We start from the raw sequence: 22,458 nt of genomic DNA, 5'->3' as shown, positions 1-22,458 counted from the left end.
CCGGGTCGCTATCGAAGTAAGGGTTTGAGGTATGTAATGAACCTTCATTGGAACTATCCATCTTCTTACGAAGTTGAAGTAACGTTTATTAACACAAATACGGATGTTACAAAGTTTACAAGAAATCGCGATGATTAGGCACTAATAACACTGGTCTGAGACTCGATAACGAATCCGCGGTCAATGGGATAGTAGGTTTAATTTTTCGTCAAAGTCTAAGTTGAAGCTTATATCAAACGTGGAGTAATCACAGATACTAAGGCGTTAGTTAACTCGTCAATGAGCTCGTACACGAGAAAGAGTGTCTTTCCGTCACGGTGACACTGTCGAGAAAAACTATGATGGGGTGTATCTAAGGGCACGAAATGATCGGATTCGTGGAGCGATGCCTTCATTCGGAAGTGAGGGAAATTGACGTTGCTGTTAATTGGTCAATTTTCATATTGGTGGTTAGAAAAGGATGCTAGCCGTCCTTGAGGGAAGGTTGCTAGCGGGAAGCATCGTTCGTTGAAAAAATAGATCTTTACTATCTTCCCGTAGTTGGGACAAAGACTGTTTGAGAGACTGAGAGACTTTAGATAACTAAATCTTAATATTTATAACGGTCCTCGGGCTAGCTGAACATGTACTATGGAGACGTGTCGGCATCTGGTAACCATCACACCCGAAGAATGGGGCCTGCGTGTGGCGAGCCACGGGGCAGAAGCCGTTGGAATATTTACTGTCGCGTGCCGCTACAAATATTTCTTTTAAGGAGAGCTATAGAATTACTCCATACCTTTGTTAGACAAAGCGTTCATCCTGTGCCCGCGGCTACGTTCGGCGACTGGCTGTCGCCTCGAGCCCAAGCTCATTATCACAAATCTCGAACAAATACAATCGGATCGAATGACGACAATTGTTTAATTACGCCTATGATAGAATCTAGATTACGGTGTTAAGGGATTTTCCCGAAGTTCCAAAGGGAAGGCTCCGATGTCCTTTCATCTCCGACATAAATATTTTTGGAATGTTGTGGAAACCCCCAATACCGTAGTCCAGACTTTTACTATAGCTGCTCTTAAGTAATAAAACTAAGAAATAGTTGTAATGTAATACAATTAGATAGAATGACAACAATTGTTTAATTATGGCTATGGTAGACTTTAGATTACAATTTTACGGGTTTTCCCGAAGTTCCAAAAGGGAAAGCTCCGGTGTCCTTTCATCTCCGACATATACATATGTACATACATTTGACAAATATTCTAGATAACGTCAAATATATAACAACTTCTTTATAAATATTCTCTGTGGAAATTTACTTCGTAAACTATTTGAAATTTAATTTCTTTCACTTTCTAACATCGTAAACCAGTTGCGAATCTTTCGAATGTGTACTGCCATACAGTATTGGTAGATATTCCACGCAAATATATATAATAATGCAATGTTTAATTAATCTTATGTTCCATCAATGTGACCTAGTTGCAACGAACGATTATCGTGGATATTTAATCGCCGATTGTATTAATGACTAATCAATTATCGAATCGTCGATTAGACGAACGTTTCGCTATTAAAAATTTCTTCGTGAAATTAATATTTAGGTCTGTTCTTAATCCTAGTATCAATCAGCTTTAATCGTTAATAACATTCGCTTAACATAGTATAAACATAGTATGCGAATAAAACAGAACGTTGATTGCATTTCGATCAGAAACCAATGACAGACGATTAATATTTTGAAACAGCGATTTATTGCGTAACACGTTGAGAAATGAAAATAGAAAAAATACTTTATGACAGGATTAATGGTTTGATGATAAAGAGAAACGCGTAGTAGTTGTTCTTATGAAACAAAGTTCAGTTTTTATTTTATTGAAGAGTTATCGCAGAAACTATGTCATTTTAATATCGGAATACATACTTGTTCCGAATCTTCCTCTTCAACTAGAAAATTTTATCTTTTTGTTTCTTTTTTTATTTTCCATGGCCGCTTTTCGTTTACGGCTCACTGCAAAGTAGCGCAGTTTCACGTTTCACGGACGCCGAAGTTAGGATCGTTGATACGGCCATAAATTTTCACGCCTAGCCAATGTCGACAAAAATAAAGTTTGAAGATGTGTCGGTTCAGCTGAGAGGAATTGGAACCATCTACCATAGTATACAAAACTTTTATGGGGTGTAACGTTTCTAAGAGAATTCGTCTCGTGCTACAGTTATTTTGTAGGCTTATAATATTATTCGCGTCGACTTATACCTTTCGATCTTTCGGTCAGTTCGCTGTGGAGTGCCGAAGCGTGCAGACGTGTCTCTAGTGCCCAGCGTAGTTCGAAAACAACACGTGTCGCCCAACCGTCGAAAGAGAACACAGCTAAGTGCCCTTTACCCCCTAGGGAGAAGAAAATCCCACGCACCCAACCCCAACACGAATACTAGCCTCACAGCCTCACGACTAGTTGTTCATTCCGAATTAACTAGCTCGATGATGGCCCAGCAACCGCGACCAGGCTCTCCGGAGCAGACTCGCAGCTACCCCGAGCTACCCCCCCCCGTGGCAGAAGTGTAGCAGAACTCTCCGCACTAACGACGCTAACACTACAAAGAAGAGGAAAATAGAACCAGCAACGCAAATAAACACACACAACAGGTTCGCCGTATTGGAATCCTCAAACGACGCCATGGAAATCGTAGAACCGCCATCAAACCAACACTCACAGAGAATCCCCCCTCCCCCACCAATTTTTGTGGACGACGTCATTGACATACAGACAATGACCAAGTCCCTAGAGAGAGATACCAGCAAGGAGGAATATAACCTTAAGATAAGCAACAACAAGGTGAAAATACTACCGACGAACCCAGAAGCTTACAGAAAACTCACCAAGACACTCAGGACCCTGAACGCCAACTTCCACACCTACCAACTTAAACAGGAAAGGCCTTTCCGGGTGGTCCTACGAAACATACACCACTCAGCAGACATAGACGAACTAAAAGACGAACTCTCAAAACTCGGCCACGAAGTCGTCAACGTAAGTAATATAAGGCATAGAGTCTCGAAAGACCCGTTATCCTTATTCTTCCTAGACATTAAACAAAAACCGAACAATAAGGAAATATATAACATCAGTCGCCTAATGAACGCGATAGTAAAGATCGAACCACCGCTCGTGAAAAAAGAAATAGTGCAGTGCAAAAGGTGCCAAAGGTACGGTCATACGCAGAAATACTGCAACCATACTTTCCGCTGCGTTAAATGCGCAGGCTCTCACTCCACTGACCAGTGCGCCAAATCACCGGAAACCCCAGCGAAATGCATCCACTGCCAAGGGGACCACCCTGCCAACTACAAAGGCTGCCCAGCATATAAAACACTATACACGAACAGGTACCCTAAGCCCAGAGCAAAAGAGGTATCCAACCAAACACCCAGCCCGCCGAAATTCACTACTACCCCAACCCCCTCAACCAACCAAACGCACAGTCCTACCAAATTCATCTCCACCTCAACCTCCTTTGCCCAAGCAGTACAAGGCATCCAAAATAACCCGAACAGCCAAAGGAACCTTCCCCAAAACAGTGACCCCAACCCACCAAACACAGACAACTCCTCAAGGCTTGAAAAGCTAATAGAGAAACAATCGGAGCAAATAAATCACTTGCTATCGCTACTAACACTCATCGTGGAAAAATTAGCACGCCCCGACTCAAAATAAAACCAAGGCGCATAGCACTCTGGAACGCCAACGGTCTAGCGCAACACAAACTTGAACTAGAACTCTTCTTAAAACACCAGCAAATCGACGTAATGCTCGTGTCGGAAACCCACTTCACCGACAAGAGCTACCTGAAAATAAATGGTTACAAATTCTACCATACCCAACACCCCAGCGGAAAGGCCCACGGTGGCACCGGAATAATAATCAAAGCAAGTATTAAGCACTACGAACTCCCATCATTCCAGAAAGACTACCTCCAAGCAACAAACGTAGCAATAGAAGACTGTCATGGCTCAATCACCACCTCAGCAGTATACTGCCCTCCCAGACACTCCATCGCCAAAGAAGACTTTGATAACTTCCTGGACACCCTGGGCAACAGATTCATAGTTGGAGGAGACTATAACGCCAAGCACATCCAATGGGGCAGCAGACTGGTTACAGCAAGAGGCAAAAACCTCTTAAACAGCATAACAAACAACAACCTCAACTACCTCACCACATACGAACCCACATACTGGCCCACTGACACCAACAAAATACCCGACCTTCTCGACTTCTTCATAACTAAAAATATCCCATCAAGACACGTCCAGATCAACTCCTCGGCTGATCTCTCCTCTGATCATTCTCCCGTGATAGCAACAGTCAGTTCAACAATCATCGAGAATACACCTAATGGCACCATTCACAACCAACACACCAACTGGCAGCTCTTCAGAGAAGTCTTTACACACTCAACCTCAGCCTTCACCCCACTAAAAACAAAGGAAGATATCAAAGCAGCCACGGAATACTTAAACACGAGCATAATAAACGCAATCCGCCTCTCCACACCGACAAAGCCATCTAACAGCAAACAAGAATATCCCCATTACATACTAAAAAAAATAGCAGAAAAACGAAGACTAAGAAGAGTATGGCAAACCCATAGAACACCGGAGGACAAACGCAAACTTAACAACGCAACTAGAAAGCTATCCAGAACCCTAAGAAACTATAAAAACGACTGTTTCCATAAATACCTCGCCAGCTTATCCCCCACAGCCGACGCCAACTACTCACTATGGAAGGCCTCCAGGAAACTCACACGCCCCCCACAAATAATCCCACCTATCCGCCGTCCGCAAGGTGGATGGGCGCGAAGCCCTATAGAAAAAGCCGACCTGTTTGCAAAACACTTGTCAAAAGTATTCAAACCCCATTCCCCCCAAACCGCCGCGGACGTTACTGAATACCTGCACACCCCCTTCCAAATGTCCCCTCCTATCGAACCCTTCTCCTCTGCTGAGACTATAGAAACAATCAGTCGCCTAAACCCCAAGAAAGCAGCAGGACACGACCTAATAGGCAATAGAGCAATCAAGGAACTTCCCACAAAAGGGATAGCACTCATCACATCGATTTTTAATGCTATCCTTCGCCTGGAACACTATCCTAAGGCTTGGAAAATCTCATTGATTACCCTCATCCCTAAACCCGGTAAACCGATATACGAAACCTGCTCCTATCGCCCAATCAGTCTTTTACCTACCCTGTCCAAACTATTCGAGAAGATGCTCACGAACCGACTCCTTCCAATCCTAGAGAACTTGAAAACACTCCCAGATCACCAATTCGGCTTCCGAAAACATCATTCTACAGTAGAGCAAATCCACCGCCTAACTCATACGATCAGCCAAACACTCGAAAAGAAAAAATATTGCTCAGCGGTCTTCCTAGACATCCAACAGGCATTCGATAAAGTATGGCATGAAGGGCTATCATACAAACTTAAAAAGATCCTACCCCACCCCTACTACTCCATCCTAAAATCTTACCTAACCAATAGGCAATTCATGGTTAAATACCTAGACGCCACTTCCGCAACATTCCCAATAGAAGCCGGCATACCCCAAGGTAGTGTCCTCGGACCCCTACTGTACTCCATCTACACTGCCGACCTACCTATATCAAATGATATAACAATAGCGACATTTGCAGACGACACAGCGCTATTAGCTTCCCACGCTGACCCGGTAATAGCCTCATCCACTCTCCAGCGAAGTCTCGACTCCATGGAAAAGTGGTTTCACAAATGGGGCTTCAAAGTCAACGAAAAGAAATCCACACATGTAACCTTCACGCTCCGAAAACAAACCTGCCCCCAGGTCACCATCAACAATGCAACAGTTCCTAGCAGGGACACAGTCCGATACCTGGGCATGACCCTGGACAGGAGACTAACGTGGAAGACACACATCTCAGATAAAAGGAAGCAACTAAAGGACAAACTAAAAAAACTCTATTGGCTCACGGGCCGACGCTCCAAACTAAATATACAGAATAAAATTACCCTCTACAAGACCGTAATAAAACCTGTCTGGACCTACGGAATCCAACTATGGGGAACAGCAAGCAACTCCAACATTGAAATACTCCAACGCTTTCAATCGAAAACGCTAAGATCCCTAATTGACGCACCTTGGTATGTATCCAATGAAACAATACACCGCGACCTCAAGATACCCACCGTCAAAGAGGAAATAGCAAAATATAGCAATAGATACAGCAAAAGAATCAACAAACACCGAAACCCCCTAATCACTGGACTACTCGATACGACGGACCAGACTCGCAGGCTGAAGAGGCACTACCCGCTAGATCTAAACGTCAGATTCATTTAATTATCCAAACTAAGCATATGCACTTACTTATAATACTTTAAATTATACCTATCTATAATAGTATTAACTTATTGTAAATAAACAGCCATGTCACTGCGCCACGCCAGAAAAATTACTGAAAATTCTCAACGCGAGAATTGATTGTAATTTCAACAAATAAATAAAAAAAAAAAAAAAAAAAAGACTTATACCTTTCTATATTGATGAAAAAGTCTGTTACTACTTTCGTATAATATAAAAGTTATCCCAAAGCTCTCCGTTTACTCCGTAATCGAGAACATTACAGTTATTATAGATTCTTTTAAATCCGTGAAATAGAAAAATCCGTGCAAGCATATTTTTAATAAGGAAGAGATTCGTATCTGAATTTCCACGTCTTACCATTAGACTATCGATCGACAGTCACATAAAAACATCTTTTGGTTTATATTGTCGAAGGTGTTTAACGAAGCGTTAGCAGATAGCGTTTTTATACTCCACTATTTTATCGAGCACTCGAAAGCACGAGCAGCAAACGAAGTAGAAGACTAGATACGCTGCTGAATCGCCGGCTAAATCTATCTTGTTGCCTCCTCTCGACATTTTTCGTTATCTATGATTAAATCCTAATTCGATCGTGCTCGATTTTCACAAAATCATTTCATCTTTTAAACTATGGAGATTTTGACGTTTTATATCTATTGTTTCTTAAACTTTAAATTTGTGAATATACATATACCTAACATTACCTAATGTATACAGGATGAGTCACCTAAGAGTTTAAGCTGAAATATTTTCGATACTACTAATTATATCGAAAAATGTTTCAGATAAAAGTTGAATGGCATATTCTGATGTTATTAGTTTTACAGTAGGTGTACGCGTGAAGATCATGTGAAGGTTAACTTTGTTTTTTTAAGTGGAGTCATATATTTTTTAATACATATTAATCGATGCAGCTCGAAATTCTCTATAAAAAACTGTTGATCTATTTATATCGAAAAATTATTAGTTTATCAGATATTCTAACTTTTATTTCGCAAAACTTAACGTATGAAAGGCAAGGAGAACAAATACAAAAGTGGTGCCTCGCGTCTTTCCATATCTTTCAAGCGATAAGTTTTACAAGATAAAAGTTAGATGTATCGTATTTTCTTGTTACATATTCGTTTCGTTCAAGTTTAGCGCGACGTTATTCAAAAAATCTGACGATTCGTTGCGCGAAATGTTTCACCGTTTATACTCTGATAGTAACCTAGAAGAAATGACTTCGCGTAACGTAATCAGTTCAGCTGCCTTGATAAAGAAACCTTAGGACGCTTTATGCAGATCGAAAATCAAGTACGCCATGCAATCCCCCTTGACCCAATTTAACAATCGCATAAGTGCATTGCATTGTTCTGATTCGATATCTTTCGTACTATTTTCTATCGTATCTTGCGAATGAGCACATTGTTCGACAGAAGGGAAAGCTTGCGCGTACCACAACCAATGTATTAATCTAAAGTGCCTACACCATCCTATGTACATACATATTTTTTACGTATACTCGTCTCACTAGTTTCCCATTGAACTACGTTCCAATGTTAACGAATTTCGATATGTAATTCATACAGTTGAAAAAATTTACCTCCGTTGCTTCCTGTCCGCGTACATTCTATTTCGATTTTATCTACTTTATTGATTTTATTACAAAAAATTAACGCTTTCAACGATCATGTATGTAGGAGTAGGACGAATTCAGTAGGTTTTGATTGCGTTTCGACAGTTATTTGGGTATATATAACAGCGGTACATAAACAACGCAATTGAATCGTCCTGCAGTTTCTCATGTAAATTCGAGAGCATGAGATTACAGATATCGCAGCACCGCAACAATATAGGCGCACTGCGTATAACCCAGTTCACCGATTGGTAGATCGGTCCCATTGATCCTTTGCCGTGACAATAGACGTAGATAAATCAATGACTCTACAGGGTCCATTTCTAGATATTATTAATTAATAGGTATTAATATTATTAATTAATAGATATTATTAATTAGATAGGTCTAACACCTGCCGACGATGTCGAAAACCATTTTGCAAACTATTTGTGTACCGTTGCGAGTACGTAATTATTATGCAGGGCAGCTAGTGAAATTACTATAAAGCAACGTTCGATCGCTGTTACGATAATTAAAATTTCAGAGGAATTGTCATAATCGATAACTTGGCGATAATAAAAATATTCATTCGTCGAGCCAAGTTTCAACGTTTCATTTGGTTCGCCGTCTATAAATCTCGCGACAAATTTTCAACTTTGTCATTGTCGTTTTTGACGGTGGAATACAATTATATAATCATCAATAAAGAAATTAACGACATTAAACGAACAGTGTGTCTCCAATCGTTCTGCTCACTCAACGAATTATTGTATTATCGTATACGAGTTAGACCAGAAATTATGAATATTATGAGTACACGAGTATATCGCAAAGAAAGATGCAGTTACCGAACTTGCATCTCCGATGTATGCGAAATTATTAAGCCACAGAGCTATCGAATGTACACATATGTATACTTACACGGAATATCGAGTGAAATACGCTAACGTTCCTTCCGGGTTCTTGATTAATCCTTTGGGAACATATATTACATATGTTGCAATATGAAATGCACTGCCAATAGTGTACGTGACGCATGGCACAGATATTAAATGATTCAAGCTCCATTGAAGATTCGTCTTGCATACGAAATGAATCGAATGTAGCTGAAAATATGCAACTGTGTTCACGTTGCGTCTATTCTCGAATTTATTTTCCTCGTTCGACAACAGAAATGTTACATCGTCTAAAATAATTGTAATCTAAAGCAAGAAGGCAATTTCTGAACGAATTAGTCGTAGAATAAAGTAGCGAATGGAATAAATCTCGTTGTAAGTTTTAATTTACTTTTTTTTATCCAAAGCTTTCATTCATGTTTACGATTAAGCGTTTTGTTGTTTCTACGAGTCAACGATAAACGCGCTCGTGATTTTAAATCGTTGAAATATTCGAAACGGAATTTAGGAAGAGAAAGCGGGCGAGCTCAGATTTATAGACGTACGATTTAATTAAAAACGATTTACTACAGGTTTATTTTTTGCGATGTTACGCAAACGTAGTTTTAAGCGTTTAGTATAACCTTATAAAAAATAACCGCTTTAAGGTTCACGCTCGTCCAAGTCTTGCGATGAAAATACTCCATCACGCTTGCTGAGAGCTATAAGTGGAAATTCAGCAAAGCTTGACTTACTTAAGAATCGAGGGATTTAATGGTCGAGTCGAGTCGAATAAAACCCTGTTTTTCGTAAGTGTGTTTAAATTGTTGGGTTCGTTAGAATTTTCGCGATCAGTTTCAGTTAAAATCGTTTTGAAAAGATATCTCAAAAAATAACGATCGAGTAGAATTAAACAGATGCTGGAAAAGGAAATGTTTTGGAAAAACCTAAGTCTGGTTATATCGATGTCTGGGGAAACCATGCTCCCGGCCTGGTTATTAGTTAGAAAATACTCAGGGGTTAATAAATGTTTTGCACGTTGACTTGACCCGATCTTAAAAGGTAGACGGGATAAAAATAGCAGAGTGCCGTCTATCGTAAGAGTTCACAGACTGTGGAAGAAGTTACCGTTCATCGTTGATCGATGCAGTTATTAGTGGACGACGACACAGCAACCGCTTCCTTCGAGAGAAAGGCAAAATTGGAACTTCCAAATATGTATGTGCTACGCTTCTCGATTCCTTTTTGGTTAAACCCTGACTTGTACGATATAGAGTAAACTTATTATATTTTCAAGAAGGAATAGAGCGAAGACGTTAACCAACCGAGAATTTGGTATCGCACGTACTTACTACTAAACCGAATGAAGAGTAATTCTTTTGGTTTCACATTCGTTACGCATCATTCGTGCAAGCAAATCCACTAAATTAGCATAAAAGAAGTCACTAAAAATCATCGTCTAAAGCCCAAAAGGAGAGGAAAATAAAACATAAACCAAAGCCAGTGATATTAATTCTGAGCGTAATTTATCTGTGAATCTACCTATAGAAACAACAACGTTAAAATGCTAGGTGGTCAAAGAAAGGAGTTGGGTGGCAAAGGCGATCGCCTGCCTATTCCTTTGTCTTTAACAAGAATATCAAGAAGATATTATAAGGCTTTATTCGAAAAAAACGATGCTGTTCACGACGATATATCGCTTGGCATTTCGCCACTTTCTCCAGCCGCGTTGCTGGCTCTGCCTTACTTGCTTTCCGCTCTTTCCGGCTCAACTTTGTCCGTAAAGCATTCCAAGACCATGAAACATTTGATACAGCTCTGTTCCATGGCAAAGACTGCAATTGGAGGTTAAACTGTCTTGACGCTCGCTTATACGCTCTTTCTCCGGGCGCAGACACTGCAATTCAATTCCAAACGGTTCAACGAGAAAATTCTTCTTCTACCTCCTCTTTTCTTTTATATATATATATATATATATATATATATAGTTAATCTGTCTATAACACGTACTTTGCGGACTTGTATTGTAGGTTGTAAAGCACGATCTAAAAATTTGAAAAACCTCATATATAGTGCGAAGCTTCCTGCGAAATTGATATATTACGCAGCTTAGCGACAAATACGAGCTTCTTCTTACCGTTTGAAACAAAATTCAAGGTACGAGTCATCCTGCTATAGGAAAATCATTTTTCTTGCACGTTCCATGCTCCTGTGAAGTCCGTTTGGTATCGTTCCATCTTCATAAGATACTCGTTAAATTGGCGAAATATTAATTGGTTCGTGAATGAAATCGAATGAAAGAAGTGTAAAGGAGCGAGTCGTTTAAATCTTCCGTCCAGGCTCTACCATCTTCAAACTTTTTAGCATCTTTGTTTTTCTACTCCTCTACTTTAACTCCACGCCCTTTGTCCTTTCATCTAACATCGTCTACCTCTCGACTTTCGACCTCGTACTACATTTTCTCGCGTTACTCGTTTTCTTGATACCACCTGCCTATTGTTCCACGCTAGATCTGAATTTTTCAGCGGCTAGACGAGCTTAACAAGCGCGAGCAACATGCAAATATTTGTTCCGTACAAAATTTTAAAGAAGATTCTCGTAGCTTCTTTGTCTTTTGGAAGCTCTGTATCCTATTGATTCTCGTGAAAAAGAAGCAAAATTAATCGCGCAATCAAGACCTTCATGAAGATACTTTCAGATTTCATATTATACACGGAAAATCCACAGAAAAAAATCTATCGATTGCAGGGATGTTTTCGTTCGAGAAAATAGAAAATAAACGTTTCGCTTCATCGTCGTACGGTTAGCATTTAAAAACCAAGATTTTCATTATACGAAGAAGGAATTACGTGCAAGTATGAAATTTATATGGTAGATCGGAACAGAAAGAAGGGACGTGAATGCTACTTTTGAATTTATCGACGATTATTTCGTTTTGCTAGCGATTTAAACTAACTGGACTACGGGAAATTTAGTTGGTTCCGTATAAAAGTTATTTCACCCGGCGTGCAATGTCGCTCGTAAATACAGTTCGTATCTGTAGGAGGCGGTCGCCGTGGCCAGCTGGATTCATCCAGTGAATTTTCGAGTCTGTGTATCGTAAATTATCGTTTACCACGGACGCAATCGTTCTTGCAGACGAAATCGCCGCAATTTCCTGTAGATCCACGTCCAGAGTCGCCGCCGTTCCTATTAGAGTCCCAATTAGCTATTAATCATGGTCTAATTACCATTGCGGGCTTTATCAATTCGTATTTTCCATTGGGACGAATCAATCGAATTTTCTCTGAATTTATTCGCTAATTTAACAAATTATCTGAAAATAGAATAATCTGTAATTCCAAATACGTAACTAGCACCGGAGCTATTCGATTTGTTCGATAAATAACCACGTATTTGAAGCTGATATGATTTTCAGTTAATTCGTTTTAGAGTTCGCGTCGCGTCATGTAAAAAACATTTGAGCGTATTCTCGTCCCAAATATTCGATAAGACTATATAATTTAGTGAACGGTTGCTTCGAACGATATGTTATGGCATTTATCGGATGTTTCAAATAAAATTAAGCTCGATGGTGTTATTTTACCAAAAATAACGACGCATTTGATGTACTTTGTTTATCGATTCGAATTAATTTAATTAAAATATTTGGTTCGGAAATTATATTCATACGTATTAAATTGTTCGCGAAATACTTAGATCCTTATATTCAAATATAATAGTAGTAGTAGTAGTCGAAGTATAGAATATATCGAATTTTTTAACAGAAAGATGTTCGACATTTATGAATGGATTAAGAAGATGAAATGTGAAATCGAGCCAGCACATGAAGATTTATTTAGATACACTGCGTGTCATGCCGCATCCTCGTGCTACACCGTGGCGAATTATTTCCGGGATATCGTTCGTAAAATAAAGATTTGTCGTAATCAAGTTTATGCCTGATTTTAGCAGAGACTAGCGTTTTTTCTTTGACCTTCGTAAATTTTGACATTTTCAAGATAATCTTCCAATTCCAATAATTTTCGATTTTGCGTTTCCGAATTTAGAATACTTCATATTTTATGAAACTATTAGAGCATATCTACGTATTACGTCGGTAGCTGCAGAATTTGTTATTGATTCGTAACACGTAGTATAGAGATTGTAAAATTAAAAAAACTCGTGGCGATATTTTTCTGGTTGTTTTTCATCCAGAGAAAACGTTGCTCAAGGCTCTACTTGGGATAGCGAAAAATCTTTCAAGGACTAAGGAATATGGGTCATCGCGTACTCGCTTTATACATTCGAGATATTTTTTGGCATACACCTTGGAAAAAGGCACGAAGGAGACCCCACGTTATGAAAATATGTTCCTTGATTTATGCTCAAATTATGTAAATGGAGTATTGAATGCCATTATTCAAAATGCAAAAATACGATTCTTTAATGACTTTGTCCGATGTTACACGGGAAAACATTCAACGTAGCAAATGTTTTCTATCCTCCCGTGGTTCCATGAAATAGGTGAGTGCATTATATTTTATTTGAATTTTACATTGTGCTATTTTACAACCGTACTTTCGACAGCGAATTTTTGAAACATTTTCATCTTTTTTCCATCGAAATACATCTCCATTTCTCTTTGACGATTTTACCAGATCATTCGTTTGTTCTAGTAAAATCGGAAAATATTTACGAATGAGTTCTACAAAACTCGAAGTTAGTGCGACAAAATCAGAGAAAGATTTTGGTCAGTTATATCGTAAATCGATATATCGCTTAGTTCTTCGGACTTGTATGTTTCAGCGCAATGAATCAATACAGGACAGATATGTTACTAAGTACTTTCTCGAGAATTGTTTTGCCTTGAGCGGAAGAGGATATCGCGACTTTTTCTCCTACCGGTGCCTTCCGTAAAGTTGCATACGCCAGTTTGCATTTATGTTCTTTCAGCGACGATGTTCAGAGTTTTCAGCCAGAGGCGTTTTTTTGTACGTTATGTTGCGATTCGGAAAAACGAGTGGGAGAAAACGAAGGATGAGAAAAGAAAAACAGACGCAATGCTTCAACATGGAAGATATGCAAGTATATATAACACCACAAATTAAATGTTATTTACGCATCATCGATACTTAAAACTCTTAGTGATTATGAGTATAGCGATCGCAGGCACGTGTAATCTAACAATGTTCGTAAATACTATGCGTAAGTTTTAACAAGACGTGACAATAATAAATGGGTTCCGCTTGCATTATCACAGCTTTGACAGATTTTCAGATCTACAGCAGTCATCGAAATCTCCGGGAAAACTGGAGAATTCGGACAAGGAAGTTAATCAGAGTGAAGGGCTAGTGCCTGTGGAAAAAAGCGCCGAAAACGCGTCGCGCGGGCCATTTAAAAGTGGTAGTGACAGGTAGTAGTGACAAGTGCGGGTATAAGTGGCTATTTTGCGCGCCCAATGGGGGAAAAAGGACACAACTGTGGGGGAGGATAAAGAGGCGGATGAAACCATGAGAGGAGAGGGCGAAGTGGAGTTGACTGTTGAACCTACACACGTCAGCACCAGAAGTATAAGGAAGGCGGTCCCTCTTAAGGAGGGGTTCTTTTGCTCTGCATTGACCGCCTACGGATCGAAGCGCCCCGCGCGAAGAAAAGAAAGACCGGCGGATCTCCCGAGCTCTCCACGGAATTGGCCGAAGAGATGAGGACATCTACTACAACGGACATAGGAGCGCTACTGCTCCGTCGAGCTTCTGAGGTGACCAAGATTGCCAAAACATCCCGAAACCTAAAGGGCACACATGAGAAGATGTTGAGAGAAGCGGCGAGATCTACTGCCGCTGGCGCAACGGAGATGGTGAGACGGATGGACCCCGTCCCTGGCGCCTTCGAAATAATGGAAGGATGCATAGCGGCATTAGAGACGGAGAACGAGGCGCTCCGAAAAGAGCTGGCCTCAAGCTCCACGGCAGAGAAGAGCAGCGAGACAGCGCGTCTCGGCGCGATCGAACGCAAGATGGAGGAGCTAGGCTCCTCGCTGATGACTGAAGGGAAGACAAGCGGCTGCCATGGAATGGCAGACCGTCGAAAGAAGAAACAGGAAGAAGAAGGAGCCAGTGGAGAAACAACCGGTGAAGATATCTCCCGGGACAGGGGTGAAGAACCCGAGGAAAGCCCCAGAGAGAGGATTGGAGAACATGTGCAGAGGGGGAGACAAGCTGCCCCCCCCCCCACATACACCGCGAACATCGGCGATAACGATCACGCTGAAGGATAGATCGGGCCAATTCTACGCGGAAGTGTTGGCCACGGCCAAGGACAGCGTCTCTCTGGCCGAGGTCGGCATCAACGCGGTAAGGATGCGTAGAACTATGACGGAGGCGTCGTTCTGGAGGTCTCCGAAGAGAAGAGGGAGAAGGCCGCTGCGCTTGCACTGACCCTGGATGGGCTTGGGCTGACCCGGACCCTGGATCCGAGCAAGGTCCGCATAACGACACCCTTCCGAGCCGCGGAAACAAGACTGATTAGAATAGTCATTTTGGCCACCAAGGAGGAAATCAGGAACATCCTGGCGAAGGAGAGTGGTTGCAAGGCGGAGAACGTCAAACTGGGAGAGATTCGCCTCGCTCGAAACGGTCTTGGATCCGTGTGGATACGAGGCCCGGACGGTACAGTGAGAAAACTGGCCCAGGCTGGCCATAGGATGGAAGATAGCGAAAGTCGAAGCCATCGAGCGAAGACTTTGCAATGCTACAGGTGCCTGGAGATTGGGCACATAAGCAAGACATGCACCTCCAAGGAGGACAGGGGGCACCTGTGCTACAAATGCGGCGACTTGGGACACCAAGCCAAAGGATGCACTGCCGCGAACCCGAAATGCCTGCTATGCGAGGCGCTCGGAGCACCATCGGTACACAGGATGGGAAGTCCAAGTATTCTCATCTTTGGTTACGGGTGCTTTCCTGAGCGTAAATTTAGCGCTATGCAGTACCCGGGCACCCCTACGGCCATAGGAATTGGGGTTACGCCCAACCAGCGCACAAGGCACTCAGTACCTTGCTACCTGGACTAGCTAAGCCTGGCAGGGGCTATCGTTCGTCTCAGGTCGAACGGGGCGCTTTCTAAGCCCTTCCGTCTCTCCAGGATGGTTCCGGAGCAGGTGGGACGCTGCTCACCCGCCGAAGACCATTCGGGGGAGCCAATACCCCTTAAATCGGCCCTCTTGTCAGCATCTTGACCATCAACCACTGCCACCACGAGTCCAAACCCATAATTGGTCGAGCAGAGGGGTCGTATACCACACCCGTGGTACCATCCTAAGTCATTGGTGGGGCTATCATGTGGATGTACGGCCACAACACTACCGGCCGGCGACTTGCTAACCGTGCTCGGCAGTTCCAAATGGGACTCATCCTTGGCATTAGGATCGTGGGTGTGCTACTACCCAAGGCCACGTAAAAAGAGTGTAACCGTACTTAAACGCCTTACACTCCCGGCGACCTTCCCTGCGGTGTACATAGAGGACTCACGTAAGCAGGACGCTTGTCCCGACGGTCCTCCCTGGCTGCGGGAACGTGGGTTTGCCAGCCCCCATAGACTCACATAAGCAAGTCCTCCCTGCGGGAAAGATGGGGGATCCGGCCTGCGCCTCCCCCCCCCCCTCCCCCGAAGAAGGAAACAAGAGGAACCACCCGCGTATCCACGGTCGCAAGTGGCAACGAAAAAGGCTCGTCGCTGCAGGGAACCCCCGATCCTAAGCTCGCGAGCAAGGAGGCTGGCGCGGAGGAAGCCATGGAAGCAATGACGCATCCTTCAGACTAACTTGGGACGGTCAAGACGAGCGTAAGACCTGCTCTACCAAATCATTCGGGAGAGCACCTAGGTCGCCCTAGTGGTCGTGACCGAGCCATACAGAGTTCTGGATGCTCCGGACTGGGCCAGAGATACGGACGAAATGGTTGCTGTCACCTGGACATCAACGCCGGACGGAGTCCCGCTGGAGCGCGGCAACGGATACCTCGCGGTAGAGTGGGCAGGAATGGTGGTGGTGGGCGTGTATGTGTCACCCAACAGCGGATGGGGAGTTCCTGGACGGGGTTGGCGATTGCGTCAGGCGGCGCCTTCCTCGGCAGGTGCTCGTCCTGGGAGACTTCAACGTACATTCCACGGAATGGGAAAACCCCAGGACCAACGCGCGCGGCCGCGCGCTGTCAGATTGGGCCGCGGGACTTGAACTCCTGTTGGTGCATAGGGGCTCGGCCAGCCCCTGCGTGGCGTGGAGGGGGAGCTCCGTAGTTGATCACATGAGCTTCCCGCGATGCATTCAGACGGATTTCAGGCTGAAGAGTGGCCGAGATTATAATATTTCCAAGTTCCCAACTACTTTCTTTTACTTCGTCCCGCTCTGTACATCAATACATTTAACATTTTCGAAATTTTGCGTCTCATCGACTGACTTCGCATCGCGTTGGATCGTACGAAGTATACTACAAATAAAGGAACTACGATATAACGCTGCGTTATCGTGAGTTTCGCAGACAAGTAAGGTATTATCAGAGATTTTATTTCCAAACGAATAGAGCTACTGGCGAGTACCGATGCGACAATGTTGCCGATTGTCAAGAAAGCAAAGTAGACCGAAGTCAAGCTGGAGTAAAACTTGTTGGAAGTAACAATGACAAGGTCTCTCTGAACGTCAGCACGAGCTTGAGTGCCTGCTGAGAGATATCCTTTCAACTTTTAGAAGCGACAACTCGTGACAAACGTCTTTACATCTTCAAGCGGCTTTAAAATCTTCGCAGAATTTTTTAGGTCACCTCTATTTGCTTAAAAAGTTTTGGCGACGATCTCTCGATGACCGATTACTAACGCGACAAATACGAACTTTGCGCATCATGTTGCGTGAAAATCTTATATATATGTAGATGGTCTTTAACCCAGTGTTAATGGACGGAAAAAATAATTTCCTGCATATATGTATTTCCGGCACGTTAACGTACAGAAATGGAAATTAACAATTTTTTATTATGAATTATGTTCGATAAAAGTCGAAATCTGAAGAAATAATGCCTGCAACGTGATTTCTCTAGTCTCGACTCATTCATTATACGCATATAACGGCAAATCAAGTATAGTCAATAATGGTTTATAGACAGATTGCAGACAATGACTTACCAGCATCTCTTGCTCTCTTGCACGCCTGGTACATGTCCTCCCTGATCTCTGGATTTCCATCCGCGATGGTTTCGCCAACAGTGACGAACCTCTCTACTGCCAGATTCACAGCTTGTCCGACTCTGGCAACAGCACGGAGACTTCTGTCCGAACATAGCGGACGTTCTCTGTGCGACACTAACGTAGAAATCTGGAAAACGAAGAAAGATGAATTGGTAACATCGGACAAGCAATGTTTTAAGGATATCGCCACTTTTACAAACTTTGAAGTTACTATGTTTCTTAATTACTACGTTCGAGATCGACTACGACATGTATCTTGAAAAGAATTACAATCGAAGATAAGAGCTATCAGAGAAGTAACTTTGTTTAAACAAATGAAAAAATATAATATCCCGTAGAAAAAGCATTTCTTTGGAACACGATAGAATGTTCGCGTGGCTGCATAGGTGATAAAACGACTAGTGAATTTTTGCAATCCAAACGATATTTTCCTAAGAAATTATGCTCAACGGACTCCTCCTGTTAACGAGAATAAAATCAGAGTATACATTTGCTTGGTTAAATTCTAGTCGTGAATGAAACAGCCATTTAAAAAGCAGCTGGTCATGCAGATTAACTCCGATAAATTGGTTGAATTTCCATGAATATAATATATAGATTCATGCATCACACACAGAGACCGATATGTTTCATAGAAACGAACGAGGTTTCTAGTTTTTCCGCACCAAGAAAGATTTATTGATCATTTCATTATATTGGTATACCTTATAACGTTTCGCGGGTACGAAAAAATGTCCACGAGGAAGAACTCGTGGATATTCGGTATTACTTGAACTTTGCATAGATAAATACAACTCACAGGAACGCAATGTGAGAAAAAAATATTTTAAACAACCATCAGATACTATTTATGTTTTGAAAAGCTAATAATAATGTATATCCGATACCTTTTTCATTAGATAAAAATACTATTCTCGGTACATAAAAATTACCGCTTCGATACTCATCGTATCAAGCACGTTTCACTCGATTTGTGCCCATCGAAAGATTAATCGTAATTAAAAAGGGTCACGCAACATCTTGTCCCGTGTTTTTCCTTAGTTACTAACCGTTGCCTTGTCTTTCATTTAAATTTTAAATATTAAACAGAGATATACATGTGTGTATACCCGTATATATGTAGATGTACTTCACAAATTCCTGCGAAGCAATACGATATACGTACTTCGGTAGAATATCATCGATTTCGAAAAGCCATGACACGACGCGAAATAACTAAAGGTGCACGAGTACGAGGGGTAGAACCTCGTTATTAACCAAGATTCGAGCTAGCTCTAATTATTAATGTTGCATCGTGATGTGTGACACTCCGAAAACCAAGCATCTCTGCGATATGCGCGTGAATTCATCCACTGTATGTTTAGAATGGAAAGCATCCACGCTCAGATTGTATTGTCTGCTGGCTAACGACCAGACAGAGATTTTTCTTTCCTCGCCTCCGTATCCTCCACGTAAATACCGAACTTTGTCTGTATTCAGAAAAGCTGCACGAGAGTAACCCCGTTAGCCAGCCTATAGTTCTAGGCATCGCCGGATTCTCCCTGTATATATCTCAGTTTCTACACAATTAGACAATATATTTTAGCCGACCCGTCCTCTTTAAACGATTTCGCTAATTCAACAATCGGAGACAAGTAGACAAACGTTAGGAAAAATTGTAGGGGTATAGAGAACGGAGCCAGTTTCCAGATCGAAGGAAGTTCAGCTCAGAGGTAAATCGAGGGCAGGAAAAAGAATGCAAGGATAAAAAGAAGGAAGACGAACGAGGAAACTACGTGGTAGGCTAAAGAAACGTATCTAAAGAAATAAAGTGTGAGGAGGGAGAAAACAAAAACTAGGCCAGAGTCGGAATAATTGTAGAGATTTACGAACAGTTGAGAGAACAACAATTAAACGCCTATGTAAAGAGATAAAAAGACTAAGAAAAGGAAAATAGTGAATCAGACGAAGACCGTAGAGCATCTGGATGCCAGGCAAAGGGTCAGGGAGGCAAAAGCAGCAGCGATGGAAGAAATGAAAGAGAAATTGACAGGAAGAGAAAAAGGGGGAGCAAGGGCTATCGGGAAAGGGGTGAACTGAACTCGGGGGTATTGTTTCGCGACGTGAATGCGCACAATCGAATGATCGCATATACATACTTGCACGTACACATTGATGTAGGCAAGAGTACAAATACCAACACCGAATAACAAATACCGATGCAATCTCTGCCCACGTATCTACAATCTATATACATACGTACATACGCGACATTCGGTTCACGATTCGTATTCGTGGATCTGTACTTTGGAGCATTGTTAAATGTCCTGTGTCGAGACAGGTGCAAGGTGACGATGTGCGACGATATGTACAGCTCGTTTCCTCTCAATGTGTTCATTGTGGTCGACTGCGTTTTTTTCGTTTCAAACAAGAACTTATACCTCCCAAAACTGTCGAGCACGTGGAAGATTTTAATACCGCCGTGGGGACAAAATGAGAGACTGGCCAAACAATGAAGACTGTTGACTGATATTTCAACTGCGAATCAGTGAGACAGCCTCACTGGTTCGTGTTTTTCCCTAGGATCGCGTTTATTTCCGCAATTGCTGCCGTGTAGTTTCCATGGAAAGGATAAAGGACATCTCTGTTATGATATGACAGTATCTCTTTTTTTACTCTTGATACTATGCAGTCTCAAGGCACTCACTAACAACTCTTCCGCTAAATATGCAGGTATTTCACGAAGTTCGGTTGTCATCGAACTTCTCTCTATATCGCTTTATATGCAACGCCATAGAAAACAAAAATCCGAAATTTTTAAATCCGAATTGAAAAAAGAGATATGAACAGACACGTGGATCGAAAAATTAATATCTTTCGAATGATAGACGATTTCGTTTTTCTTCTTCTTACGATACACAGTTATAATATTAATAAATGATGCGATTATCGCAGATTCTTTTATCCGTAATTTTCCATAATATATTATATTAAATTAGGTTCGGGTAAAACTATACGAGGATTGCATACTTCTAATCGTAAGCATTAGTGTATATTTCTATTACAGTTAAGAATTTGTCGTAATTTAAGATCCGATCACTCTGAATTCGGGTAGAAAATTCTAGAGAAAATTAAAAACTAAAAATTGACGAATATACGGCCTATACGTCGGAAAATAAAATCGACTGGAGAATTCTCCAGAATTTAACATATCGCGTTCTTGAATGCATTAATATCACAAGAATAACATCGGTTCCTAATCGAAATTACTATTTAAGAATACTTTTAATCTCTGATACTATCTAACTTAACATCACAATGAAAATTTTCCACCGTAAGCTCGCACGGTCGCGTGGGGAAGGAACCTCGTAAATTCATTAGTTCGATATAAGTAGGCCACACATCCAGCGACAGGACGGAGAACAAATTCTTCGCATAAGTTCATCTTTCCTGCAATAAGAAAGTTATTGCATACATGGAATTATGCGAACCGCATGTAATTTGTTTATTAGAAATCTTGGGTGGTTCTTAGCTATCAATCTCATGACTTCCGCGATGAAATTAATGGAATTAATACCTCGAGCAGGTGCTATATGTAGGAAAATATTAGAAATCTAAGAATAAAATGATTAATAAAGAAATAATGCAAAGCAACTAAGTAATTGTAAAGCCAACAGACACGAACGATATTCTTAAGCTGTTATAACTTTAATTCGCTTAGATCATTTGCAAGGGGACTGGTTATAAAATAAATTCTATTTCCTATTAATATCGTATAAATAAAAATTTCACGAGTTAATTAGTTGGATAGCATTGATCGCATCCCGAATTTTATCTATCGCGGATAAAATATTATTTGATGTTGGGTGTGCGATAATACACGGTATTTATGAGAACCTCTATGGCGAATATTTTGCATCGTGATCTTGCGATTCCCGAATGTACAAAATTAGCGCGAACCATTTATCAGTCAGTTTGCCGACGTTATTAATAATAGGTTTGTCGTATTAATTCGAATTCAAGCCGAACAAGGCTGATGCATGATGATTCCCGTGGTAGCTCGAATTAGCGTTAAATTTTCCTGTATGCTGAAACCACGAAAAGGGTTCCACAAATTATGTGAAGCATAACGTTGCGAGTCGCACGTTTTAATCAGTTCTGCAACTCTACTCAGTTCATTTTTCTATCTAAAAAGCCAAGTTCACGAATTAACCAAGTTTTCTCAACCCGCGAATTCCTTTTACGAACAAATTTCTAAGACTTCCTAATTAATGTCCTCGATTTTGACACGTTTCTCTAACGTCCTCGTGAATTTTCGTATTTCTGTCATCAACCATACTCTTCTGTCTTTGTTTCCTCTTTTCTTTTTCTCTGTTTCGTTCTTAAAAAAA

General features: G+C 41.5%; 1 protein-coding gene across 5 annotated transcripts in view; it reads right to left on the bottom strand.

Annotated features, from left to right (window-relative positions):
* LOC117243105 (alpha-catulin) overlaps window positions 1–22,458 on the bottom strand; it is a 71,562-nt gene that overhangs the window by 18,589 nt on the left and 30,515 nt on the right. For all 5 annotated transcript variants that reach the window (XM_033510310.1, XM_033510313.1, XM_033510314.1 and 2 more), the window contains one exon: window positions 18,026–18,215. In XM_033510310.1, coding sequence (XP_033366201.1) covers window positions 18,026–18,215 — 190 coding nt within the window. The remainder of the gene's footprint in view (window positions 1–18,025; window positions 18,216–22,458) is intronic.

This window comes from Bombus vosnesenskii, unplaced genomic scaffold (assembly GCF_011952255.1).
Source record: "Bombus vosnesenskii isolate JDL3184/JDL3185 unplaced genomic scaffold, Bvos_JDL3184-5_v1.1 scf7180000013265, whole genome shotgun sequence".
NCBI classification, from domain to species: Eukaryota; Metazoa; Arthropoda; class Insecta; order Hymenoptera; family Apidae; genus Bombus; species Bombus vosnesenskii.
Note: the sequence above shows the minus strand (reverse complement) of the source record. Positions and strands in the feature narration are given on the sequence as shown.